We start from the raw sequence: 27,970 nt of genomic DNA, 5'->3' as shown, positions 1-27,970 counted from the left end.
GGCTCTGCAGGAACTGTATCTTGTGCGTACATTTTTTCGTGTCAGTGGTGTACATATCATGGACACGAATATGTATCCATCTTTGCTATATAGACCTACGTCAACGCTGGGGCTCTATGACACACTCAGCTGCTAAGGCTTCATGGCGTCATATATGTATGTATATATATATATATATATATATATATATATATATATATATATATATATATATAACAGAACCTACCTCAACGATGTACCCTAATTTAAGGCACGATCAGGAAAGCCTCGTTTTTCGACACTAACTCACAATTACAAGGTAAAAATCATGCAGCGTGTGATCATACGTGTTTTGTCACCATGGTGAGCAAAATTGGGAAATGTAGGGATCTAGCGTCTCCAGCTACCAGTAGGATTACGCATACACGCAAAGAAGTGGTGAAACTGAAGTAGAGGGAGGTATATGTACATATACGCACATATTTACATATATATATATATATATATATATATATATATATACCCTACCCATCACAGTTGCCATTAGCAGACTATGACGAAGGGGGAGGAGTTAAAAGGGGGAAAAACAGACCACTCTGCAGCCCAGTCATCTCAGCAGTTCACCCGAGCGCACATTCAGTTCACCAGCGGAACCCAGAGTATCTGGCAGCTTCTTCCAACGTATTTCCCTTATCCTCCCGTAATCTACATTTTCTTTTCAAACCCGCTCCAATTCAATCCTTTCAGGTAATCTCTGGAATGGCGCGATATGCGGAAATGTCTCCGCAGGAGCAGATCAACAGAGGGATTTGTCGATAGAACACGCCGGCATAGTACACATTCGTTTCCACCGTCGTCCTGACCCCGTCGGTCTCCGTTGGGCGCCCGCCGTGTTTTTCTGTGAACTAAATCATATGTAAGGTTCGTGCCAGCATAGATGCCCACCGGAGGATCCTTGGGGAAAGTTGCATTAGTGTTTCGGTATGATCCAGAATGCGGCGTTTCCCCGTAAGGGACCTTCATCACGTCCGGCAACTACCTAGAGTAAGTCAAAACCACCGGGATCCTGTCACCCTGCTTTTAACCCGGACCTGTCGACCTACTTGCTCGGACTTGGCCTTCGTTTTGCCCTGCGAGTTCACTCTCCCCAGCTCGCTTTATATGATATTCTCCGAATTCCCCATCTCCATTAACTTGGCCTGTTACTCACCTCTGCCGCGCACATAGTCCTCCCAAGAACACATTCTTCATCTGCAACCCTAATTCACCAGGAATTGGCCTTTTTTGTACCGGGGATGGTCCGAATCGCAATGCAGATGCTTTTTTGAATCTGTGGGTTTGGCAACCCCTTTGTCGTTCTCTACTAGTGAGAGCTGTGGTTGGTTTCTCATTGTATATATATATATATATATATATATATGTATATATATATATATATATATATATACATATATATATATACATACATATATATATATATATATATATATATATATATATATAAATAATTGCCTATTTATTTATGTATGCACACATACCTGCCTCTTTTTCCTTTCCACGCCTTCGAATGTTGTTCGTCGTGGCTCCAAAGCAAATATGATCGCGCGCAATATGTTTTTTGTCGTGTAATTGTGATTTTGCGTGGAAACATTAGATCTTCCTGATGAATCCTTAAATGAGAGATAGGTCACTGAAATTGGTCTTGATATTTGAATGGCCTATATTTTTCTCCCACATATTGTGTATACATATGTATATATACGTGTATATATCATATTTGAGAGATAAACACATTCTATCTCTCCATATGTGCGTCCGTTGTGACTAGCCTCATAAACTGTTTTACATGGCACGTCGCCGTTTGACACTCATATATATTGCACCCTTAACATTGTTCTAATGTTCGTTCTTTCTTTCTTTTGTGGGGTTCTCTCAGAGAGTAAAATTCTCATATTGCTGAATATGCTGCCTCTCACCATTTATAGTTGCGGAAAGCAGCTATTTCACTGCCTCGCGCTGACGGCATTTAAAGTGAAGGTTTCACATTTAAGGATATTAAAGCAATCATCAGATATGATGAAATAGGCTAGCTTATAGCTATTACTTTGCTTTTAAGTGGAAAAGACCGCTCTAGACAAAACAAGTTCTGAGTTTAATAAACATGCTCCTCAATTCGTTATTGTTTGATTGCGCCATCGTACGTTGCACAACATTGCTTGAGAGCCAGTTGACGGCCGGTCTGGAAATCGTGGTCACGAACGTCGGATATGAACGGCTCGACAATTACATTTTTATAAACCTTGCCTCCGCGTGACTAATGGAATGACCAAATTCAAGTGACGTTGTCGTGGCGCCATGAATGCCTGAGTGACCTTGAAATAGTCTCCCCAAAATAGTCTGCACATATTTACGGGCGTGCAGCTCAGCAACAAGAGGGATTTTGGTCTTCATAAGGGCAGGGCTGTGAGCTGCACTGAATTATCTCAAGATGACTATTTCAGTTCAAAACCTCATACAAACGTGGAACACTCCCTTCTTAGCAACTTTTCAGCCAGTACCAGAATGTAGAGATAATTTTGCCAGGACAGTGCCTGCAGTTTCACAGGCCGTTCTTCATGCTGAAGAGCTGATATTGTGAACGGGTTTGTGCAGTGTGTAGCAAACTGTAGATGTAAAAACCAACCAACGGACATTGCCAGCCCGGGGCACCGTCCCACTACTGGCAGTTCATACTGAGCGCTGGCTGTCGAACTTATGAAATTTAGCTTACAATGGCGTTGGTACCTGTGCCACTTTATTACAATCGGTGGGGCCAACAATTTATGGCACCGTTTGCATTGCGAACCCTGGCATGGCTACAATGCTGCCGATACTAATTCGGTATTGGTACCTGATGGTAAGGAATTTGGCAGCCCGGCCGCGGCCTCAACCGACCTTGATGCGAGGAATACCAATATGTCTCTAGGCTATATATATATATATATATATATATATATATATATATATATATATATCAAAGCACCTAAGACATGGTGAAGGCCGTTGATGCATTTGCACCGGCTCACAATTGGCGTTTAACTGATAACGGCGCTGGTGTAAGCTTTCAGTGCGCGCAATGCGGGCTAAAATGGCATGGCGCCGGCTGAATAACGGCATTTTACATCTCGGCTTGGAATAAGACATCTATACGGTGAAGTCGACACTGATTCACTTAAACCGTACCAATGCGCCATCTTTTCCCGCTGGGTTCTTTCTCTGTGGGGGTGCATTTGCTAAGGCGAAGCGAGGCAATGCAATTGTTCGCGAGGAAATTGTGCGTTCCGATTGCTCTGTTGATTAGAGGCCTGCCTCTACTTCACCTATCCTTGGCGGGATGGGCAAAGTCGCGTCAGGCGCTCGCTATTTGCTCCCGAGTGGAATGACCTGCGGCCGGTGGAAGCGGCCTCGCTAAAGGTCAGGTGACGTCAGAGGACAGGACGGGCGTGCTGGTCATTAAGATACGCTAAGCTTTCGCCGCAAAATGTTGCTGCTGACCTGCATTGTCATGATCGGATGATGGAGCAGGAGCCCGTGCTTCACCCACTGCTCAGCGTGGGCTCTAATTCCAGAAATTCATCCAATAAAAAGATTGGGAAACGTTTTTGTTTTAGATTTGACCGAGAAGCTGGTCACTATAGGATCGCGCAATGGGATCGCGCAGATGGGAAAACATCGGCCGAAACCAGCGATTCTGACGCAATGGGAGGAACTGGCACGAAAACAACGGCAGAAAGTCGGTCATGCAGGCTAGTTGATGAAATGAATAAAAAAGTCTGAGGGATCTGATTAGTTCGGATTCCTGGGTTCCTAGGGCTAAGGAATGATGAAATCCTCGCTTCTGTCATCGGAGAATGGGGCCTTGATTCCCAGTGACCCGCAAATATGTGACAATACTGCCGCCAAAGACCCTGTCAGCCACTCGCTGCAACTCTGTTAATCAAAACAGTGAAGCATTCTATGGGCTTGCAATAAATTAGCTATGCCCCTTTCACCCGGCTGCGGACGGTTCCAAATATGCTTAGTGGTTTGGCATGAACAGAACAAATAAATGACTTTGTCATCTGCGCATTTCAAACTATCGTGGTAAGCGAACACACTAAATGAAAACTACATCATAAGTGTGAAAGTTCCTTTGGGAGCCTGGCAATGGAGCAGTAGCTGGGTATTTTGGGACCGGGCGCTCTCATTGAAATTCGGCAGGGTATTCGTAACCTGCCCGCGTCCCGGCATCTCTTTGCTTCTTGAGCACAGTGATATTGCAGGAGGTGAAATGTAAAACAAATATTCAACGGTTTTAGTAAGATGTTAAAGTGATGACATTAAAATGCGATTTAAAATTGCGCTACGGGTGCAGTTTAGCCCGTTTCCTCAGAATTGCCTTTTCCACCCGCAATATGGTTCCAGCACCTTTTGGCGTCTCCTTATCACGTCTGATTCGATAATCTCTTTCAATGAATATTCCACTCTTAACCAAAAGCTTGTCTTACGGTTACCTAGTACGCATCAATTTATTTCCCCTATAGCTATGCGATCAAATCAGTGGAGCTAACCACATTTGAACACAAAATATATGAAAATTGTGCACACGAGGAAATCGATGGGAAATACAGCCTATGTCAAGAATCGCGATGAACAGAGCTGAGGGCATTAGAAGATAAGATACGAACATGTGCGTATGCGACGCTCGTGTATATGCAAATGCTTACCAGTGAATACATGCGAAACACAGATGTGCATGTGGCAAAGGTTAGTAATTGACGGTGTAATTGACCGCACTACTCCATTCGCTGTAATGCAGCTTTCCGACTCGGTCTATATTGGGGCTGTGATTGGTCTCGCGTGACACCGAGGCTCGCTGGCGTTGGCAGCCTGCTGACGAGGTGAGCCGGCTGGCCAGCCTGAAGCAGCACCGGCGCCGGTGGCTGCGGCCGGGCTTAGTTTGTGGTTTATGCTCGAACCAACATAGGTTTGTTATTCAGGTGGAGTCAAAAGATTGAATTACAACGTATGGATGATTAATAAAAACTTATTATCTATTTGTCGCTTAATTTTATGTGGGTTTCTCTCTACAAACTTAAGGCTAGCTTTAAAACTGTTAGTCGCTGTTTTTTTTAAGTTCAGTTTAACCTGGCCAAACCTTAAGCTTTATGCCCAAAAGACGACAGGTCAGACATGGGGCTTCACGCTAATGCTATAGCTTTGATACAGTTTAAAAGCCAAATCTTTACTGGCGATTCCCTTTAGCATCTCGCTTACCTAGATCGAGTGGAATAAATGTTATGGCATGCGTTAAGATGTATCTGTATGTCGTTAGGCGGAAGTTGATGGCATGGCTCGTCCTGGGCCCGGTCGTGTAAGATCAAGTGACTCGTCCTGGGCCCGGTCGTGTAAGATCAAGTGACTCGTCCTGGGCCCGGTCGTGTAAGATCAAGTGACTCGTCCTGGGTACGGCCGTGTAAGATCAAATAGCTCGTCTTGGGCATGGCCGCGTGAGATCACATGGCTCGTCCTGGGCATGACCGTGTAAGATCATACGACTCGCCCTGTGCATGCCCGTGTAAGATCAAATGGCTCGTCCTGGGCATCGTCGGCATTAGGGCTTTACGACCCACTCAGCTGCTCAAGCTATATGGAGTCGCCTGCCTCTCACCCTGGCAGGATGGGCGGGCACCACGGGGAATCGAACCCCGTATCTCTGGTCTCCCAGACGTGCAGTGCTTAATGCAGGTGCGTTAACCACTACGCCATCAACGCCGCCTCGTCTTGGGCATGGCCGTCAATGATACCATGGCTCATCCTGGGCATGGTCGTGTTGGGCTTACGGATATTGCGAGGGCGACGTGAACGTCTCTTTTATCATCGGCCGAAAAGCCTTGAGTAGTTGATCCCTTGGGCATACGGCTGGTAACATGGATTCGGAGGTATTGATGATATGTGTGTGTAACAAATGCTAGATGCCCTCTGCTTTTTGCCATGCGGACATCCCTGTAAAAATGCGTGGACAGGATGGCACGTCTAATGGCATTTTGTGAGGGTACTTGGCGCTCCCACACAAAGTGGCCTGTACAAATAGTAATGACAAAATATTGGTGTAGCATTTCAATCAAGTTCATTTTCAGAGTAATTATGATCGCTTGACTATCGCTTGCTGCTGCTCGCTGTGCTCACGGCCAATGGCCCAACATGCCCTCAGTTTGTCAGTTGTAATGAAAATGATCTGTTTGTTCTTTGATATAAGTAATGAAAAGCAGCGTCACGTTTTGCTGAAGCCAAGAACGACCTCCTTGGAATCAACGTTCATTGAATGCATAGGTGTATCGAACCACCGGCTGGCCTCAAACAGAAGCTTTTGCGTGGATGTTGATAATGCTTATGCGTTGTTGCATCTTGCCAGGTTTAAGGAGAGGGTAGGCAATGCTTGTAATTTGTGCTACATGGTACATGGAGGTCATGTGGAAAGAATCGGCAATACCTTGATGTAGCTCCAATGTTCTTGAAAGATTTTCGCCTTTAATGCAATGTCATTAACTGAAGTTCCCGTTACACTCACAGTATTAATTCCCCACGTCACTCGATCTGCTGCCTGTTCAATTTTGTTTTCAAGAGCTTGCCCGTGTGTCCGCTGACCCAACCAGGGCATCACCAACACCACCAATTGATAAGCACGGGCACGGCTGGGCGCCCCCCAGTCTCGACTGCCCGACCGCTATGACGGGTCCTCTCCGCGAGGGGCCCCCTGCCCAGGCTGGGGTCGGCTTGCGGCTCCCGACACATCACTACCAGGCTGGCGTCGGCCCCCACCTCCTGACACCATGCCACCCGCCGCTCTTGGCCTCGGGGGAAAAATGGTGCTGTCTCGCCGCAGCAGCACTGACACAATTTGCTTTCAACGCCGCAGGGCCCATATGCTGATTAAAACATAACGAGTGCGCCAAATTGTGTCTACTTCTAAATCGGAGAACATAACTTAAATTGTTTGCAAGGGCCGAAGGCACCATTCACAATCGGCAATGTCATAGGAAGCGCAAATGTGCTTGTTTGGACGTGTAATTAGGTGGTGGAGAGTGGGGCGAGTTACATCATGTCTAAGCAATATCAGGACTATTTATCCCAACTCCATGCGACGCATAGCAGCTTTACGCCATTAGCTGACGCGCAGCAGCCCACTCCACCTGTCTGTGTACTTTCTGCCGCACGCGCGCCGGCCAGGGCCGCCGCACCTTGGTGTAAGCGCAAACAAAATTCTTTTTTTGCACAACGACGAAACTTTAGTGATCGGTGTAAGTGTGTGTTAATGGGCTTTCGGTATAACTAGACAAATATGGATGCTATGCGGAGTGTTGGGGAAATACATGTCTCGTACATATTGCAAAGCGTTTAGGATCTGCCAGCCAGTGGTTTCAGGGTGGTGCGAATTTTCTTCCGAGATATTCGATGATGCATGTTTTGAAAGCTGTGCGTGGGGCATGCTGTAAAATTGATACAATGTACCGACAGTATGCAATTGACTGACTTACTGTCAACCAATGACTGACATGAATGCCATGACTTATTGACATCTAGACAAGTCGACAGTTATACCACCTGTGTAAGTCCATAATTCCACCCGAGCAGCCGAAGCCGAGGTGGCAGTACTCATGAAATAAAGAATGCCTGAAAAAAGGACAAACATTTGTCATATCGCAATCACGACGAATCACAAAATAGCGCAGACGGGCGCACTTGGTCTACACATCGTAAGGCATTTGGCTTGCTTGCGATGCAACTTTCTCGGTGATAAAAACACACAAGTACAGCTTTTCCACTATGTAATACAACTCACCCCGGTTTGGAGCGGGTTGCCTGATTTATAAAGGGGTCACACCGAAGTCATTCACCAGAGAAAAAACAGGACGTGTTCTCCAAAACTTTGCCGCTGCACACGAAGCTGAAGGATATAGCTGACTGCAGTTTTAGTGATTTTAGAGCCCTATCCTTAGAAGTTTCAGCAGGAGGAAGCTCAGGGTAAAAACCGATATAACTCTACGTACTCTCCCTTACATCGCAGATGGCCAGCTTTTACGATGACGTAAGATTGCCGGACCTTGCTGGCTCTGTGCAATTAAAAACCGACTTCTAGCATTGCGGGTACACTCAGCGATCCAGTCATCACCCATTTTATTCAGCGTGCTCACTTCCAGCGGGATTTCAGATCATTTGAACCGATGTTCGCCACTGGTTGCCGGGCGGCGCGCGCCCGCCTCCCGGCCCCGCGCCACATCCGGGAACTTGAGTCACGTGACCGACGCCGCGGCACGGCCGGCGCAGTGTGAGGGCCCGTGTGTTGGTGCGGCGGGTGGCCGTCGGCTCTTAGGAGAAATCAAGATCAAGACGCAAAAAGCCTGTCCTCGACCCGAAACCGAGTGTCATCACCGAGCGCAATGTCCAAGGTATGTTACTGTGGTCTTTGCATGCTTCAGCCTGCTCTTGTTGCGCCGTAATTTGCTTTCTCTAGGCGCGCGTTTTATCAGCAGCAGACTACGACAAGATGGCGGCGGCACGAGTCGAGGAGTACGCTCGGTCTGGCGGTCGGAGCCTGGGAGCGGGGCATCCCTTAACACATTTGGGGCTGGTTTTTAAAATGTGAGCAGCGAAGAGTTACGCAGCAGTCGGAGGGCTTCCAAACGCCTTATTGGGCTTCCTGTCAAGTGATGAATCGGGCCCTTTCTGTTCTACTTTGGGTGCAACGAAGTGCGATCGTGTACCTCGTCTCGATTATCGTCCTTATCTCGCCGTCACTGGTTTCTGAGCTAGCGTTAAGAGGTGGAGCATAAAGAAGTGTACACATACCGTTCTTCACAAGGAGCCAGCTGCAGGTGGAATGATTACTCATCGGGTTCAGCGCGTAGCAACTTTGTTCTTATGGCGATTCTGTTCAACGGATTTTGCCCGGTAATGTCCGCGAAGCTTGGCTAGTTCAGTGGTATCCTCGCATTGATGAACGTTGGGAGGTGTTCCGTCCTCCTGAACCACCCAAAAATTGTACCCGACCTGTACCTAAATGCAGGTTTTCTCGCGTCTGGAGAAAAGTGCACGAGCGTTGCTACTCCCAGGTTGGTGGCTCTCCATTCTGGCGACACCTGGACGAACGTCAGTTTAGCTTGTGAAGATCTTCAATCCGGTCGATCTGGCTGACAAGTGGCTTAGTCGTCCCGTCAGGAATAGCTATTTGGTATCATGAAACATTAACGCCAGTTGCGACGGCGGTCTTTTCGTTGGCCTCAGATGCGATGACGCTGTAATATACTCGGCGTACGTGCTTGGCAGGGTACTTCATCGTGAGTGCCCAAGGGCGTCAATGCGGAACGAGCGAAGAATCAAGAGGAGTAACCAAAAGAGTGATAGAGCAGTGACAACATGATTATTACCATGTAGCCTCCGAACAACTTTGAACAGGTGTTCAGTGAAACGCAGCCATTTGGAGAGGTTGGACTTCGCAAACACCTCCTCGATGATAAGCTTCATATAGCGGTTGTATCTGGGCAAACTTTTCGTCCGGACGTGAAGCACCCAATGAAGCACATTTAATGCGCATCACAAAGAACCTCCTCATGCTCAGACCCTGGAGGCGATTAAATATTGAATCGCCAGAGCCATTATCGCCAATCGCCAGTAGGCGAGAGCTTTCATTTCAATTTGCTACCCATTTCAAACATGGGGTGGTGTCTGAGCCTGGAGACTTCCAAATGCCGCACAGGGATCAAAATCTTGCGACTTGCCGGATGACGAGGAACCAGGATCTCACTGCGCTAGTTTCACCAATCTCGTTTATACATTGCTCGGCTCCAAACGTCCGTGGTCGAAAGAGATAAATCGTCATTTTTTTGCGCTTTCGCGACCAACGGCTTTTGCGCCGTTGGCTGCTCCATTTCGAATGCTGAGCTGTTTATCTATATGATGACGAAGACACATGATTGATCAGAATGGTTGCATTTCCCGAGGTCACAGCGTCGGCTAACTTTTTGTTTGATGCGTAACCAAGCACGTTTACAGCTTCACAGTTCTACACCGAGCACGAATCCATTGCAACGTCGCCTATTGATGCAAAGTACACAAATTAAGATTTCCCTCTGTTTTGTTTTGTGACATTTTGTTTTTCTGGAACAATCCCTAAACTGCACTTATTATATTATGATTGCGGCCTCCGTCAATGTCTTCAGATGCCCAGAGCCGAGACTTTTGGCGTTGTCAATATCACAGCCCAATATAATAAATCATACGTTTTTTAATCATTTTCAGCTTTCACCAGCGCAACCACATGCTGGGGCCGAGAACTTACACGAGTTACATCTCATGCGGGCAGTTCTCACGCAGAATAAACGCGCTCTTCTGCAAAATTCACTTCTGCAGCTCCACATTTCACTGATGACATGTTGCTTCAGGCCCCCACCAAACAAATGTACTGTGTCAAGTAATCAAATGGCCAGCCCTGGCGTAGAGTAAACGCGTGCTGCGACTGGATTCATTCACTTTTTTACTACTCCACATTTCGAGGATGGTATGTCGCTTCATTCCCCGACAGACACAAATATATTATGCCAATACGGATGACTACTCTCTTCATAATGCATTGACCCAATCTGTTTAAAGGAAGGAAATATGCCAGCCTTTTAGTGAAATAGTTATTCTGAAAATGTGACTGACGAGGTAAACGGCAAATTATGTTGTCGTCTTCTTTTTATCGGAAGATTTATCTGTGTGCTTTCGGTTTGAATTAGGCATGTTTCGGTGCATTTTGCTGTACCCTCAACGGAGTCAATATGAAAAACAAACAGTGCCCTTTTCCTGTTCATCCCGTGGATCGTACAAAATGTATTGAAGCATTATATTTTTATAACTGCTCAAAATGCGCCGAATAATTTTCAGGTTATAACAGGAGGATGATTATGTGCCAGTATTAAAAATGGCAGCAGTTAAATCTCACGAAATAGGTGTTCCACTATGGCGACACCTCTCGAAAGACCTTTCCATGCCACTCAAAAGCCTTCTGCATCATTGGAGTTAAAGAGACCAGGCATTTTTCATGAAGTGAATAAGGCCCGCAGAAACGATGAGGATTGTATCAGTTAGACCCTACACCCTCATTGTTACTTTCGACTCATCTGGTCCATGCCGCGTTAATAAAACTCGCTTAAATGTGAGCAATGTGGAAGATATGAAGATTTAGAAACAAGCCACGCATCGGTTGGTGACACAGTTTGACTAGTCCAGGCAACGCCAATCAAGAAGGCTGTCAGTGCATGTTGTTTACTTTGAATCCCACCATTGGTCATTGTGCTGCAGACTTCCCAAAAGGGTAAGCTAAAAAGGCTTTCTGAAGAGATCTGGGTTCTTCCACCCGAACTACTATCTACTTTTAGACGAGGCTGCAGATATCCCACTGGCGGCGTGTACGGCGCATATGGTCGGCGCGTAGCAGCATCTGTGGCGCAGTTTCCAATTTGGCATTTGGCGGCGCACATGACGCCCCGTCTGCCGGCGACACACGTGGCGGCGCACGTGGCGGCGGATAACGGAGCGGGCTGGAGGCAGCGGTGGGCTAGCGGTGAACGTCACGGAGCGGTGGGCCGCGGCCGGCTGGTGCAGCAGAACCAGCACTACCGGCACCGCCCGGCAGTGCCGCTTCGTCGGGTAGCTGTCGGGTAACGAAGACAGTGTGTGATCTGTCAGTGCTTTCTCTGGGTGTTGATGATATTGTGCGGGCTGACGATAGCGCTCGGTTGCCGCTGCTGCTGCTAACACGTTGACAGCGCCCCTTGACCTGCCACTCCCATCCCGTGGTGAAGCTGGACTGCTCGGCATGTCAGTAGCTTCTTCTGCCAGGGAGTTCAACGACCGCACGACGCCACGTCCTCGGGTATTCCCACACTTTCACCGACCATGTTCCACAGGCGACATGGCGCTTCTCTAACGTGATCAGAGGACACGGCCAATTGACGCAATATGTTCAGATTTGGGCGTAGAATAACAGCAGAGTCGGACAAACTAGAGACAGACTCAGATGCGGCCAGTCAGTCACAAAACCACGCCCGCGGCCAGCCGCTACGGGCAACACTAGCGGATTTAAAGGGAGTGTCCCACGTTAGTACACTCCCTTTTTGGTTTTGGGGTTTTGGGTTTGGGGGTTTTGGACTGTAATAGCCATCTTGAAGATCATTCGGCGCGGCTCATAGTCCCGTCCTTAATATCTAAAGCCTTCTAGCTTCTGAGCTACACACCTGCGAAGATGTGCAGATTATTTCAGGGAGACTTTTCCAAGGCCATCAAGGCATTCATGACGCCATCTTATGGCGTCATCCAAATCATTTGATGCCATCAACCATGTGATCAATGACAAGACGAATACAATTGTCGAGTCGTTCATATCTGGCGTTCGTGAGATCTTGGGAACCAGATATGACGGCCGTTAATTGGCTCTCAGTCAGATTTGTGCAAGGTACGATGACGTAATCAAACAATCATGCATTGAGGAGCATATGTACTAAACGGTGAAATTGTGTGGTCTCGAACACTCTTTTCCCCTTAAAAGTATACTCATAGTTATAAGCGAGCTTATTTCGTCATGTCTGATGTTTGCCGATGAAATTGTGTTGTCTCGAACACTCTTTTCCCCTTAAAAGCATACTCATAGTAATAAGCGAGCATATTTCACCATATATGATGCTTGCTTAACTTTCTTGAAATGTGGAACATTCCCTTCAACTAGCAGCACACATTGCACTCAGGCCGCCATGCCAACGGCGTGCGCAAGCGGCCGGCGCACGCACACCACCTTTAACTGACCCGCGCTCACGCAGGCAGGCATCTCGAAGATGCCCTCGGACGGCGCCAGGACGAGGGTCACCGTTGCCCAGCTGGCTCCCCATCTGGTGTGCACCCTTTGCGGCGGTTACTACGTCGACGCTACCACCATTGCCGAGTGTCTGCACACGTGTAAGTTTGGGGAGAAGAGGCGCTACCCTTTTCGAACCAGATGTTGCTCATTGCTACACCGACCACCCGCATGACAGCATTTATGTGAAGGTTGCAGACATCTAATAGGCAGTTGTGTGCGCCCAAACACTTCATCCCTGTCCTCAGATAAATTAATGTGATGGACACGTGAGATACACACTCGGGACTACACTGATCACCAGCAGGCCCGCACTAATGTGGCACGTTATGTGCCATTAATGGGCGGTGGTGGTTGCCCTGACGTTTGATCGCTATCATATGAGAACATGGACCACTGCAAGCTGCCATGCACACATGGCCAAGCACACATATTATCTGTAATAAGGCAGAAAACTATGCTTGATTTTTTTCTGTGCTCACATTAGGAGCGATGCCGCAGGGTGGCATCCCGCATACCGCGTCCCCAGTAGTCTTAAACTGAACTTAGCGTCCGTAAAGTTGCGTCGAAAATGGGCCCAAAAAGTTCTCTATGCAGAAGCCGAGTTCCACAAATTCGGTAAGGGCGGGAGCGAGCACGTAATCCAAGCATGGGCGGCGTGACCGCTGTTAGGGCCGGTGGGGTCCAGATCCCAGCAACTTGAGCGGATTGGACCATTTTTGTGTTTTGGTTATATGTGATGGCACCAAAACAGAACTGGACGCTAGAAACGTTCAAGCATGGTTACATTCGCGCACCCAGAGGCTGATTTCTGCCAGATTTGGGTCACTTTTAGTTGCCATTTGGAAAGGACTGAAATACCAGCATTGTGTTTTATTTTGGTGTTTATATTGGGTTTTGTTAGCTGTGAGTTACACGGGAAAAGAGTGGCTAAATCGGCATCCATTGTCTTACACAAGGCATAGTCATATTCCACATTGTTCCATTTGTGCCCAGATTTCTTGCATTTTTGATAGGCATGCCTGAGGCTGCAAGCGAGTCATGTCCAGTTGAGTGCTCGGCCGCCAATGTGGAGGAAGGAGAGGGGAGCTCAGCGCTATGGGCTCGGGAGATCATCTACAGGCTGCGAGGCTCGAACCCAGTTGACTGAATATGAACCTGCGGCCCTATTTCTGTGCCCTACAGTCCTCCCTTGCCAACTCGTAATTTGCATCCGGGGCCAGTGCCCCCACACGTGACACCGTTAGCCAGATTTTTTGTGCATTCGGTGCATTGTGCGGCATAACACAGCCTTGCGGAATGACCCGGCCCATTTCAGTTTGTCGTTCGTGTATTCTGCGCCACCTGCGGACCACTAGGTGCTGTCCAGCGGCGACCTGCGACGTGCTGATTCACAGGACCAAGGGCGCAACCAGCCTGAGGTGAGCCTGCCGTCACCGGCGTGCTGCGGTCAACGCTCGGTCTGTCGAACGGAGGCACGGCGGGGAAGGGGCGATGGTCAGTAGTCGCTGGCGTTCGTCGGCTACACACTGACGCGATCGACTTTCACCAGCGTTCGTAGGTGGTTCACGTCGGTCCGCCCCACTTAATCCAGGGGTTCTGTGGTATATGTAGATCCATCACTTAAAAGTGGTCGATCAATCGCGAAGCATTCTCGGGATTTTTGTGGGCCAGCTTTTTGAGCTGGCCATGCAGAGTAAAAACAATGCCGCTAAAATGAGGGTTGTTACCCGATTCATGCGTCCGCCAATACCGATGTGGTGGGCATCGTGTGGGAATGTGGCGCTGCCCGATCCTGCCGTAAGTGTGGTGTTTACTGAACAGGGTCGTTGCAACATGACCGTATCACTACGTCTCCACCCCCCCATTCTGGTCGGTCTATCGAACGAAGGCCTTTTCCGCTTCAGGCCTGACACGACCCTTCAGAGCATCGTGTACAAAACCGTGCCCGGGCTCTACCGAGATGAGATGAGACGACGGCGGCAGTTCTACCTGGATAAACTCGACGCCGGTGGGCATCATGGCTGATATGCTGTCAGCACCAGATTTAAAGGCATACCACCATCGCTGCTGGCTGCAGCTAGATACTTCGCCTTTATCGTGATACGCATTTTTTACAATGATTTAAGGAAGTTTTAGCTTTCTAATTGGCCAAATTGGTTAAACCGGTGGTATTGCACGGGTCTCTATCTTTGCCCTCTTCATTGTCAGCCGTGTAGGCGTCTCTTAATGGAACTTACTTCATTGTTTTCGTAAGAATCACAGCCACGTTGACCAATGACCTCGTTGCAGACACTGATCTTCCATTGGCCTCGAAGGGAGCCTGGGAGGAAGGTGCGGTGCGATTTTACAGTCATGATGATTCCATCGGGGTACGGATACAGTACGCACCCCAAAGGTGAGAAAAACAAACCTGCACCTTGCAATCATTACCCTAGACGGTCGTAATTATACTCTGTAGAACGCTTCGACATTAGAAGTAGTAATTGTCCATGCATGTGTCCTATCGTTGACAGACGCTCGTGATCGTCAGGAAAACGTATTTTTCAGTTATTTATTAACACGTATGTCGGGCACAGCCGGATTATCACGGACTCTGCTTCGCTCGTGCACCGGCAATCTGGTTGACCTTGGATGCTTGTCCGTGTCATTTCAGTCCGGAGGACATTGTGCCTGTAAGGTTCTTACGCTGTCCGGCCAGCCTGCCCCTCAACGTGCTTAGGAAGTTCCTGTACCAAAAATACCGCTTCTCCGAACGGCTGCAGGCAAGTGGAAAAATATGAACACCACATTGCTGCGCGTCTTTTCTTAACGTGGGTATAAATCTCCCGAAACAGTAAAGATAACCGCGATAGAAAGGGATGCTTGCATTCGGCAAACGGGTTTCTCGATAGCATATGTGTTCGGAAGATGGTGGTGTATTTCTAGCTCTGAAATACTTCAGCCTTGTTCGCCGTCTGCAAACCCTTATCTACTGTCGCTGCACTGCAGCTGTAGGCCTTCAGTCAGGATTACGGCCATAAAACTGGACGTCCGGCGGAGGCGACGGTGATCTGTCCCGATTGCGGCGGGCGGTGGCGCGGCACCGAAATGACCGTTACTCGCCGTCCGCAGATAGAGCTGATCCACGGCAGGAAGGTGCTACCGCTTGATGTCACGCTGCTCGATGTCGCCTACATCGTGAACTGGACCGGGGTGAGCTGATGACTTCATTGTGCACGATTTTAGAATATTTTAATTTGATATTATGTCTTAAGCGCATGGTAATGTAGACTTCTGGTCTCAGCAGCACTGCTTGCATAAGCCGACCATAGCCACTGTGGTAACGTCCTATCCGTTTGGTTCTCAGGAAGCCCCCATGAAACTAGCATTCCGGTTGAAAATCACGGAGCTTGCCCCAAAACGTGCGGCAAGTGACCTGGAGTCGGCAGCAGATCCTTCTGCGAAAATCAGACGGCTGGATCCGTGCCGCACGTCGGCGACGGCACCGAGTTCGGAGGACACTGTTCCTAAGGCTACTGCAGGTCATACCACGAGATCGCGCAGTCATCCATCGCCCATCGTGGCGAATGACCGAAGTCGTGGCATTTCGAGTTCACGCAGCAGGGCGTCAAATCCGAAAGCCGGCGCCAAGCAGAGAGCATCCAGCATTGCGTGCAGCATAGTTCGGGTCGAAGAGAAGTGACAGGCCAGATGTTTCGGTCGCTGTATCCAGCATGGGGACCAGTCGGGGTTCTGCCGGTGTGGCACCAGGAAAGCGGCCTGGAAGCAAGCCGATCGATTCTGCATCGTTACCCAGCAAAATGAGAAAGCTATCAGTTAATCAAACGACGACCAACAAGCCGAAGTCCCAGACCCACGGCCCCATTGAGGCTGATGCACCCAAAACTCTTGTTCCCGTTCACACACTGAACGCCGAACCCAAAGTCGCAACGGTGGTGCTGGCACAGAAACCCGACGGCGCGTCCAAAACCACAACAGTTCCGCCAACCGCTCACGTTGATGTGAAGCAGAAAGCCCGTTCAATTGGCAGCAGTTCCGAGCAAAATGGCGATAAGAAGCCGAAAACCCCCTCAACTGTACCACACATGAAACCAGCTGACGATGAGGCCAAGACTGCTGTTGTCGCTCGTAACAGAGAACCTTTTAAAGGACAGAGCTGCATTCCGGCCACGGCCATCCCCAACATGAAACTGCCGGTGCAGAGAGAGTCCAAGTCGGCACCCCGAGACGGCATCCTGGTAGACCAAACCTGTCGGAAGGAGAACACCCTTCAACCCATGACTCAAACGGAGAAACAGCAAGAGCACAACCTGCTGAGAGGAAAAGTCGGGCAAAAAGAACAGGGTACCATGCCTGGGCAGGTTGAGACAAAGAAGCATTGCCAGGGGAAGCTCGACGGCAAAGGTGGTGCTCTAGAGGAAGCCAGGGAATCGGGGCCCCCATGCGGCGTCACAGAATCATCAAGCAGGTCCGTGAATGCAGACGCCTCAACGAAGTTGAAGCTTCCGGTTACAAAGGTCGACTGTTCAGTCCAGACATTTCCTATCTACATGATCCGAGCCAAGCAAGACCCAGGGAAGCTCTCAAAGACAGTCACTCACGGAACAAACACGCTTCTCTCTTCATCCTATCGGGGCCAGGGTCCTCAGGCGTCGCAATCAAGCAACACAACAGCACTAAACACGTGCAATCCCGCAGGCTCTCACCCCAAGACGAACGGTGGCAAACCATACAAAGCGATCACCTCTCAGGCAAAGTCTGTTACTAGTCTCTACCGTCCGCCTCCTGCTACCACAAGTCTATCATCAATCAGTTCCGGCTCCAAGGACCCAGAGACGATTTTCCTGATCTCGGGTGCGAAGAAGCCCCAGTGCAGCAACAAAATCATGTCAATCGTGGAATCCCTTACCCAGAGAAGCCTGACATCTCTAGCACAAAGGGGAGCCGATGGAAAGCCAAAAGAGCACAAGGGAAACGGCGGGGCTACCCCTTCCCCTCGCACGACTCCGCCGCCGACCTCCAAACCGCCCTCGTCCTCCGCCAGCAGCGGCGGCTCGTTCGTGGCGCCGGCGCCCGTATCGGCTCAGGCGTCGGGCGCGGCGGCCGGCCGCTCTGTCTCCTCGCCGCTGCACATCGAGACGGCCACGCTCGGTCTGCGCTACAGCAGCGCTGTGGCCGCCGCTGGCCGGCTTGGCGCGCCCGGCGCCGGCCAGCGCACCGGCCGCCGCTCGGCCTGTGTTCCCGGTGCTGCCGCTGCCACAGCGGCCCAAGAGCCAGGGCGTGCGCAGCATCCCGAACCCGTCGCTGGTGCGGCAGCGATCGGCCGAGGAGCGTGCCCGCGACAGCAGCAAGAGCTCGCCGACGGCGGGCGCCACGGCGCCGGCCATGTCGCCGCCCTGCATCAGGGACATCCACAGCCTGACACGCCAGCTGCAGGAGGCTGGCACATCTGTTACCGTGACCGACAAGACCTAGAGGCAGTCCACTACTAAGGATTAAGCCCAAAGCCCAGATCGCCGGACCAGTACAGGGTGTGGCGCTAATGGACGTTGTAGTCAGACGTTAAACACGAACACTACGCCGCGATGACTGGCCGCGACTTTGCCAGGCTTGTCGGTTGTCACTTGCCACCGGCTGACGTGTTCGTGTTTCATATTGCAACACGTTTTACTACTAGATTTTATGTTTCGCGCACGTTTTGGTGAGGCTATCTGGTAATTGCACGTTTGTAGGGCGTTTTCCGTAACCGCTATTATCAAGTTGTGAACAGCACTGTTGAGTGGCGATTGTCTATGTATTTATTGAGCTGTGCGGTCAAGCCGTTGTGAGCTCCACGGGGAATAACTACCGCTTGGCCACGTGGCCACGTGGCCTGACCGTGAAGCACGGCACTTGCAGTGATTGTAATGAAGTACAAGATATTAGCTGTTTGGGGAGACTTCAGGCCCATTGTTTACTTTGGTTGTCAGAGTGCATGCTAATTTACCAAAGGTCTTGTTCTACTGTGGCGAGAAAATGTCCAGCAGGTGAAGTTTACAGCACTTCTACATGTATAAGTCCTGGATGTGTAGGATCCGCCTTCAAGTTCAGTGCAGGGTCTACTCATTGAGTAGCTCAGTGCGCATGAGCGGTAAACGAAATATGAAAATTATCGCCAAATACATCCTTTTGGTTTGGGTTTGGTTTTCCTTCCGTGTGTTCACGATCTGGCTTAGAAATGAGCGCGAAATATCGAGTACCCTCAATATAATCGTTATTTAACGTTATAGCATCGCCTAGCCGGCACCTTACGGTATATCGAGGGTCGCTAACTCAACATGACTTTCAATTCTTCATACCGCAAAAAAACAGGAATTGAAAGCCTCGCGTTCTCATATCATGTTAACGAAAGGTCATCGTTTCCTGTAGCGATCGTTCATACGAACATTGCGATGCGATAGTGCGCCGTTGTGCAAAGAATAACGCTATAAGCAATCCGGCGTACGGCCCGCACGACGGCTTGCAATTATCGATCAGAGGTGTGATGTGCCACCGTAGGTGCAGCGTCAAATCACATCCGTCCTCGCGGGTTCTGGGGGTATGCTGAACCACTCACGCACCATCATCGGGTCTATAAATGTATTCGGGCCGACTGCGCGCCCCATCCAGCAACATTTTGGAGGCTGTGCGGCCGGCGCTGGCGACGAGACTTGAAGCTCAAGCCGCAGATAGCCCGGCACGTATTCAATGCTGCGGTGGTCGCCCAGTGCCGCGAAACAAAGCATGAGGGAAAAGCCCTGTCGTCTTCGGAGCATGACTATCGCCCCCACCCCTGGAAGGACCGCGGAGGAAGGGGGGGGGGGGGCGCAACAGGGCCATGCTTCAAAATAGATGTTCAACATGAAAACACTCAGTTGTCCGTCGTGCCACCTACTTAAAGGTGGCGGACGCATGCCAGCACATCGCTGGGTGACATCACGGAGGACTGTTCAGCTGAGCGGCCGCTGGCTACGATTATCGGAGCCCTGTTTTCGTGCTGTGGTGGTTACGGTGTTTTATATCAAGAGGGATCTGAGAACAAAGTGCTTGCGCCCTTGCCCGGGTGCTGAAAATTTCCGACTGCACTGATCCTTACAACGCTGCGCAGGAGCCAACGAAGACGTGGTGCAGCTGTTCCCACAGACGCTAAAACCCTGCCGCCTGACATTTTGACATCGGCTTACGTAGGTCCGCAGCCACTGTAATCTCGTATCAGCGTGTTCAGTGACGTCGAAACGGAGCTGTGCGGCAACTCCGATTTTTTCCGAACAAAGCTGAAATCGTTAAGCGCATTTTATCTCCGCATTACGGAGCTTCGTCACCTGAGGACTATTTTCGTCGCAGTACGTTAGCTCTAAACCCCTAGGGTGGAACTCTGGACAGCGGCGCTCGGCCCCGCCCAGAGAGAATCAGTGTCAGGAGCAGGGGTAGCCATACCCTCGCATTTGCCAAAGAGAGATATCTTTTGGCCCCTTAAAATTTCTGGAGGGGCCTCTACGGCCGACAGGGCACCCGTGATGACTTATGCGAGACATTACTACTCCGATTCAAAAAAGAAGAAAAGCAGCAGTCAATAGCGTCCGTTGGAACTCTACGGTAAACATTGTCAGCATCAGGCCCTTTTGATCGACAAGGCGTCCTAGATATTCCGAAAGGCATCTGAGGCATGGGGACCAATAAAATACAAAAAGCCCCATCAGCCGAAGAGGAGGCCCGACTAGAAAGACTGGAGCCCTCCCCACCAAGCTAAGAGGAGGTTTTATTCAGTAATGTTTACAGAAAAAGTCCTTTTGAAAAAGTGCACGGAATCTGAGAAACCACTTTCGGATAAGAGCTGGGAAAGCTGGGTCTCAGATCTGTTAAGCAGACCCACAGATTTGCTCGCTTCCTCGGGGGGGAGTCCAGCGCCGCCGCCTCTGGTCGGCAGTGCCACGTTCGCACACCGCCCGCTAAAAAACGACGTCATGCACGGGCTGGTTCGGCGCAAACTCCGCTCCACGCCGGGCTGGTTGAGCGCGAACTCCACTCCACGCCGGAGTGGTTCAGCGCGAGCTCCGGTCCACGCCGTACGTTCGTCCCTGAAACCGAGCGTCGATGGAGCGCGGGTCGGGCGGGACTCATGAGGTCCAGGGGCCGCGGGTCGGGCCTCATGAGGTCCAGGTTGAACCGCACGCCCCGTCACTTTCGCCGGCCGCTGACGGGTTCGAGCGTGTGGTTCCGTCTCTGGCCGCGCGCTGCGGGTGGCCTCGCCTATGGCGTGCTGTTGCTGGTATCGCGATGCACGAGTGCACCGCATGTGCACCGAACAGGTCGGTGCTGTCCGCCACAGCTCGCCGTGCTTATCGGGTCGTGTTTGGCAGCAAAACCACGCTTGTCTGACGAGGTCTGGCTGTTGAGCAGCCGATTAAACATGGCGGCGCCCGCCAGTGACGTCATAGCCCTCGTGCTGGACGCGGCCGGAACAGTGCGGCGCACGACATGACCGGGGTGGCATCGCACGGGTGCACTGAGACCATGATCAAGGGCCAGCCTAGAGCCGCGCAGGGCGCAACAATTACGAGATTAGCTAATAACTGCATGTTTCATTAAAGATGTAGGAATATGGGACGCTTTCTGAACGGGGATGCGTGGAAGCTGACCAAGAGAAGACTACACTCCAGCGATTTCTGCTGCGCCCGATCTCTGCTTTTAAGCTGACTCACGCAACTAAAAAAGTGGGCGGCCTTTTTCGTGTCGAAACAGCGTTGATCCAGCTGCATCATTTTGGCATCTGTCTATTTAGTGACCAGCAGGCACATCGTTGGGAGCCGACCTGGACGGTTGTCAAGATGGCGCACGCTAAAGGCTCAACAAAGCTCTTTCAGATACAAGTGCCTGCGTTTTGCAGTGATCCTGGTGGCCAGCGTCAAAACCGTCGCCTAGCAAGGGTCGAGCGGCACGAGCAGACACAAAACGGCGCAATACGAGACACAAGATGGCGCGGTGGGAGACACAATACGACGCAATGAGAGACACAAGACGGCGCAGTGGGAGACACAATACGGCGCAATGAGAGACACAAGACGGCGCAGTGGGAGACACAATACGGCGCAGTGAACGACACAAGACGGCGCAGTGGGACACACAAGACGGCGCAGTGGGAGGCACAATACGGCGCAATGAGAGACACAAGACGGCGCAGTGGGAGACACAATACGGCGCAATGAGAGACACAAGACGGCGCAGTGGGAGACACAAGACGGCGCAGTAGGAAACACAAGACGGCGCAGTGGGACACACAAGACGGCGCAGTGGGAGGCACAATACGGCGCAATGAGAGACACAAGACGGCGCAGTGGGAGACACAATACGGCGCAATGAGAGACACAAGACGGCGCAGTGGGAGACACAAGACGGCGCAATGAGAGACACAAGACGGCGCAGTAGGAAACACAAGACGGCGCAATGAGAGATACAAGACTGTGCAGTGAGAGACACAAGGAGGCGCAGTGAGAGACACAAGGCGGTGCAGCCAGTATGCATGAAGTGCACTGAAGCGATGACAGCGATGATGCTTGCATCGCGTTGACGAGCGTACACAAATGAATGCATTTTCCTGGGCAATGTCAAAGTAAGCCAGAGAGGATCGTACTGTGCGTGTACTGTGAGTGTGTGCTCGACGGTTGAAAATCGCCCCAGTATTCGTGCTTTCGCTACAGTTATGTCAAAGAGACCCGTAAACTTGCACGCAGCCTACACAACATACTGTGCCGGCTCACTTTTAAGAGATGGTTAACGAGATCACCTCGCGTGTGCGCGGAAGGAGTCGAGAAAAGCTTCTATGTTGATTGCACCGCAAACGATGCAGCCGATTTTATACGCCACGCCTATTTATTATTAATTACTTGCTTGATAATTTACGTAACACGCTTTGCGTGTGTGACAGTCGACTCGGAAGTGCATGCTAAGCAGAGCTCATTGCTTGGCTCCCGTACCCACGACCCATCTAGTTTCTTACCAGTTCGAGGGAAGCCCTCGGTCTTTGTGCCAGACACGATCGCGAGGGGTTCAGTTTCGTGCCAAACAACGCTGTGTCACGAACGTTCTATGCCAGACTGCCACTCCCTGCCCAGTTGCCACCTGGCTGCTTTGCGCGCGATGTAAACTGTACGGAAGAATCCGGCGCGGATTTTCCAGATGTTCCAAATTCTCCCGCTGAATTCACGTCACAGCTCCACTTGGACTGCTTCGGAGGCGACAAAATCCTAGCTCAGAAGTGTTTAGCGTTATTCACCAAACAAGACTCTGACCTGAAATTCGGTACTGTCTTAAAAAGTCACCTAGAAAATGTACCCTGAAAAATTGCACTTCACGCATTTTGGGATCTTTGTAGGACCGGAGTGCTCTCGGAAGGGCGAAACATCTCGAAACGATTTCATTTCATTTCATTTCGCCTCGCAGCGGCCACCACCATTTTCTTTCAATTGGGAGCTGGGAAGCGATTTTGTGCGCATACATGCTGTAAAAAGTCTATCACGGGATCTAAATGGTGATGAGGAAGCCATCGTATGTGTTCCAAGGCATATGTCCAACGTTGGCAGGCATCGAGCTCGGTAAGGTTTATGTCTGAACGTACTAAACTTCGCTTACCACACGCAAGGCAGCTCCATGTTATTGCATCGATGTCCATCAACCTGCTGGTTTGAGTTGCATATAAGCAGGAAACTCCAACTTCGTCAGCGACGAGGCCACGCGATAAAACGAGGCAATATTACGCGATATTAAGCTAACTGCGTTTATTATCCTGGATGCTGAAGGTATGTAATATGCCATGTGAGGGTAGAACCTGTATGGTCATGAGTTCCAACCTAAATGCTGACCTTAAACATGGGTGTCCTTTGTCTTAGTACAAATGTCGGCTTGTTTACGGTTAGCTAGACATGCTATGGTTGTCAAAATGTTAACTGGTTCATCGTGCATCATGCACACAAAAAATTGTCTAGCTAGGCCTAGTTCTTTGTAGCGTACAGAAAAGTACGCACTTTAAATTAAGTTACATACCTACATGGCATTAATGCGGAGCTCAAGGGGATGAGACGCTTCAAAAACACCCCGTTACGTTTTTTTAGAGGGAATAGGAAATACTTATTTCCGATTTTTCTGACTCCGACAAATTCAAACACCGAAATTTTTGTCAACCTTATTTGCTGTTTTCGTTCCTGAGAATACGGACCAAGATACTGTCATAAAAACATGATGAGGTGCCGCCATGAAGTAACCATATTTTGTGCGGCTCATGTCAAGGCCAACCCTTTGTCAGAGTTTTAAAGCGTAGGTACAGTGCGGAAATGGTTACAGCGGTGAACGCAATCATTAACTAGAATAAAGTCCCCAAAACCTTTTTCAGAAATTTAGTGTTGTAAAACTTTGTAAGATTCTGGTCAGAACAGGTGTATGCTCGGTGGTGCTTCTATTATTGCGGTGTTCGAATGTGTGATGCTACAGCTAAAGAACAAGACAAAACGTGGAAGTAGAAAAGGGGCAATATGCAACTTGTTTAGAGTGGAGGATTTGAAACTTCTGTTAATACCAAATTTGGTGTTTCTTTGGGAATAATAACAGCACAATTTTGGTGGTAGTTACCATCTTATACGCATATTGGAAGTCAGACACAAAAGTTGACATGTTTGCATGTGGCATGGTTTTGGTGATTTACAACAACAACAAAAAATGGAATCTGAACCAAAAGCTGACTTTGATGGTACTAGTGGCCGCATGTGGTCAGGCAATCCAACCAGCTGAGTGTAACTTTCTGGCATCATTGGTGAGACTGCTGCCAGTCGGTACAAAGACCATATGCTAGTTGAAAATCTTGGATACACCGAAACACTGGATACACTGGTATACTTCACGAGGAGTAGGATGAATTGTACTCTTGTTTGTAAGTCAGAAACAAAAGATAGCATTTTTATCATGTATCTGGTCTCAAAACTTCCCTTTTCATCCTTCAACCTGATTTGTGTCATGTAAGCAAAAATGGGTCAACAACTTATAGTTGATGATGTAGATGTATGTCTATACATATATATATATATATATATATATATATATATATATATAGACATACATATACATTGATATCTGGTTTTGAAATTATCCAAACCCTTTATCCTGGAAAGCCATTCCTGTTGCAGAGATGAAGAGAGCATTGGCAAGTGTAAAGGCACCGACGTGAGGTCGCAAAACGGACCTGGTGGCATGGTGAGCTGATGATTTTATTTGAGTATCAAGTGCAGTAGCTGCACTTGAGTAGCTGCTACTCATGTGAGTAGAATGATAAGACTAGAAATTAAGTGGCATATGTGTGCAAAAAAGTGCAATGCAAGCAATGCGAAGCATGCATTTCCGAAACAGCACCAAATGACCACTGCATCCCGTGCGCCCTAAAGCCCCAGCAAACAAACATTTCTGTAATATTTCTTCAGTCCTTCTTCCAAAGTGAAGCTTGGTTTCGGTATCATTAAAACCTGGTGCACTATCGTGCAAGAAAAACAAAAAAGTAAGCTCGTAAAGGCGATGTTCCACATCTAAACATATTGTAGCAGTCATCAGGATGTAATGAAATAAGTTCACTTGATACAATATATATTACAAAAGCGTAAAAGACTGCTCTAGAAAACACAGCTTTACTGCTTCGGAAATATGCTCCTCAATACGGCATTGTGTGATTAGGTTATCGTACCTTGCACGACAATGATTGAGTGTCAATTGACTGCTGCTATATTTGGAAATCGTGCTCACGAATGTCACAATATTGGCGTTGATCGCCGCCGAGCTACTGCAATGACAGAATTTAAATGGCGTCATGGTGACGTCATGGATGCCTGGGTGACCTTGAAAAAGCCTCCCCGAAATAATCCGCACATTTTCGCGAACGTGTAGCTTAGGAACCAGAGGAGTTTAGGTGGTAACAAGGGCAGGGCTGTGCAATGGACCAAATGATCTTCAAGATAGCTATTTCGGGTTAATACCCCATGCAAATGTGGAACACTTCCTTTCGGATGGATAAAAGACACGACATGAGTTGTGCTTGTTAGAGTTAGAAACGTTACAAAGCTGTGCACCCTTACAGGCTGGTGGGGCTCAAGAAGACCCCTCAACACTGTCCAGAGGAAGCTCAAGATGCTGATGAAGACTCTGTGCAGTGGCCTGCTGATCTGGAATTTACATCTGTGAATTCTGGGGTGCCTCGCAGCAACTTCATCACTGAGCATACCTCGAACTGCACTGTACATCTATAAGCCGGCTAAGGAAATTGACAAAGCCAGCAAGAGCGATGTTTATGCTGGCTTGGTGCTCAAGGGTGCGGTTTATGCTGCGACGAAAAGAAGTGTGCTATGTAATGTTGGAATACAGATACATGAAAACAACATTGCCTACGCCAGGCGTGAATGTACCGGAGGGCATGGCACACATGAAGTAAGCAAACATGTTGCAGTTAACTTGTGTGTGTTGCACCGCTTCACTGAAAGTCGTGAGTAGATACTAGAAAAGTAATGCACTTAGCTGCCCAACAGCGGCATCGTAAATGAAAGGGACGAGTTTTGGCTCCTGATGACCCAACGGGCTTTGAAAGCCGTCCAAAGCGAGGGGCATGGTGCCAGGCCCCCCGCCGCAGGGGAAGCAGTGCAGTAAAGGGACAGGGACTGCAGATCCAGTTAGCAGACTTCTGTTCAGAGAAGAAAGAAAAAACTAGCAATGTGTAGTAGGCTGGAAGGACAGGCAAACACGCCTGGATTAGAAGCGATCATTATCATCTTTGCGTGCTCTCCCTGAACAGTGGGTCGTAAACATGATTTCCTCGATTGCTATTCTTGATTTCATGTCCTGCAGAAGAAGCCTGTTCCATTAAAAAAAAAAACAGGGCAGGGACCGGGTGGACTTTAAGGAATGCACGCTGGAGCGCAAGGTTCGATCCACTTCATCCTTGTGAGGAAGACAGAGCCATATCTGGCAGCATCCCCTGATGGCATTTGCAATGACCGAGTTATTGGGGTGAAATACCCTTTCGAAATTCGTAAAAGCAAATGTATTGCAAAGCCAGGATGCACCCCCCTATGTGTGGATGAAAATGGCTGGCCCACCTTGCAGGAAACCAACCCATACTATCAGCAGGCTCAACTACAGATGCGTTGTGCCCAAAAGCATCTACGTGACTTTGAGGTGCATACTGAGTATAATCCTTGTAGCATTACTGTGCCACGAAATGACACTTTCGTTGCTGAAGTGATCAGGCGCATGCACATATTTAATAAGGGGCATTATGCCCCACCACTGAGTCTACTTTTCAATGGATTCAATGGACTTTTCAATCCAATGGATTTTGAGTCAGCTTTTCAATGGATTCAATGGACTTTTCAATTCAATGGATTTTGAGTCAACTTTTCAATGGACCTTTTGATAAAAGTCATCTATTAATCAGATTACTATGTAATATTGCCCTGCAGCCAGTTGACGTATGAACTAAGATAATACATGCAAGCAGGGGCGACGCCACCAATTTTCAGGGAAGGGGACGAGGTCGTAAAATCATCGCGACACTTGAATAAAAAGAAATGATTCATTGTTTAATAGCTCGCGTTCTCGTAAATGGACATTGCAATGCAAATTACTCGTGTGTCCTAAGTTACATCACCGCAAGGCGTGGAGCGCGGGAGCCAGAGACAGGGGCAGGGGCTGAGACGCACAGGTTTCTGGAAAAATAGCATTGGTTCTTCAGGCGCTGACTGGAAAAAATAATCCAAATGGCTGTCATCCCTTCGCCCTCCAAATATGCGCAGAGATGCGTTGCTCCATACCGGCGGATCGCACAGTGTCGTAGCTTCTTCTTAACGCAACTTATACTATCTAGACCAGCTGGCTGTTTCATATAGCGTTGTTTCAGCGTGTTTATGTACAGTGGCGAAAGTTTTGCGGGGTGAACTTTAAGATATCTGTATCCCACAGCAACATGATGATTTGGACGCCCCATTCCAAAAGCTGTTATGTTTGCGGATAGAAAAATAATAACAGGAAGAAAAT

The 27,970-nt window shown here is 49.1% G+C and overlaps 1 protein-coding gene across 1 annotated transcript; it reads left to right on the top strand.

Annotated features, from left to right (window-relative positions):
* Window positions 1-8,339: 8,339 nt before the first annotated feature.
* On the top strand, window positions 8,340-18,367 carry LOC119109766 (polycomb complex protein BMI-1). Its single transcript, XM_037233518.1, has 10 exons — window positions 8,340-8,447; window positions 12,855-12,990; window positions 14,208-14,310; window positions 14,797-14,900; window positions 15,182-15,287; window positions 15,546-15,654; window positions 16,004-16,084; window positions 16,239-16,570; window positions 17,937-18,063; window positions 18,155-18,367. Exons 1-10 carry the CDS (start codon window positions 8,439-8,441, stop codon window positions 18,365-18,367), a joined length of 1,320 nt encoding a protein of 439 aa, XP_037089413.1. The 5' UTR covers window positions 8,340-8,438.
* Window positions 18,368-27,970: the final 9,603 nt, after the last annotated feature.

Source organism: Pollicipes pollicipes, unplaced genomic scaffold, assembly GCF_011947565.3.
Source record: "Pollicipes pollicipes isolate AB1234 unplaced genomic scaffold, Ppol_2.1 Scaffold_7231;HRSCAF=8579_pilon_pilon_pilon, whole genome shotgun sequence".
Lineage (NCBI taxonomy): Eukaryota > Metazoa > Arthropoda > Thecostraca > Pollicipedomorpha > Pollicipedidae > Pollicipes > Pollicipes pollicipes.
The sequence above is the reverse complement of the archived record's forward strand: the minus strand, read 5'-3'. Positions and strand labels throughout refer to the sequence as shown.

Bases quoted from the DNA above. Each gene is read 5' to 3' on its own strand.
- LOC119109766 (XM_037233518.1), top strand. The intron at 12,991-14,207 runs GTAAGTTTGGGG...GGCCCATTTCAG, and splicing joins TGCCGAGTGTCTGCACACGT to TTTGTCGTTCGTGTATTCTG. The intron at 16,571-17,936 runs GTGACAGGCCAG...GTCCTCCGCCAG, and splicing joins ATAGTTCGGGTCGAAGAGAA to CAGCGGCGGCTCGTTCGTGG.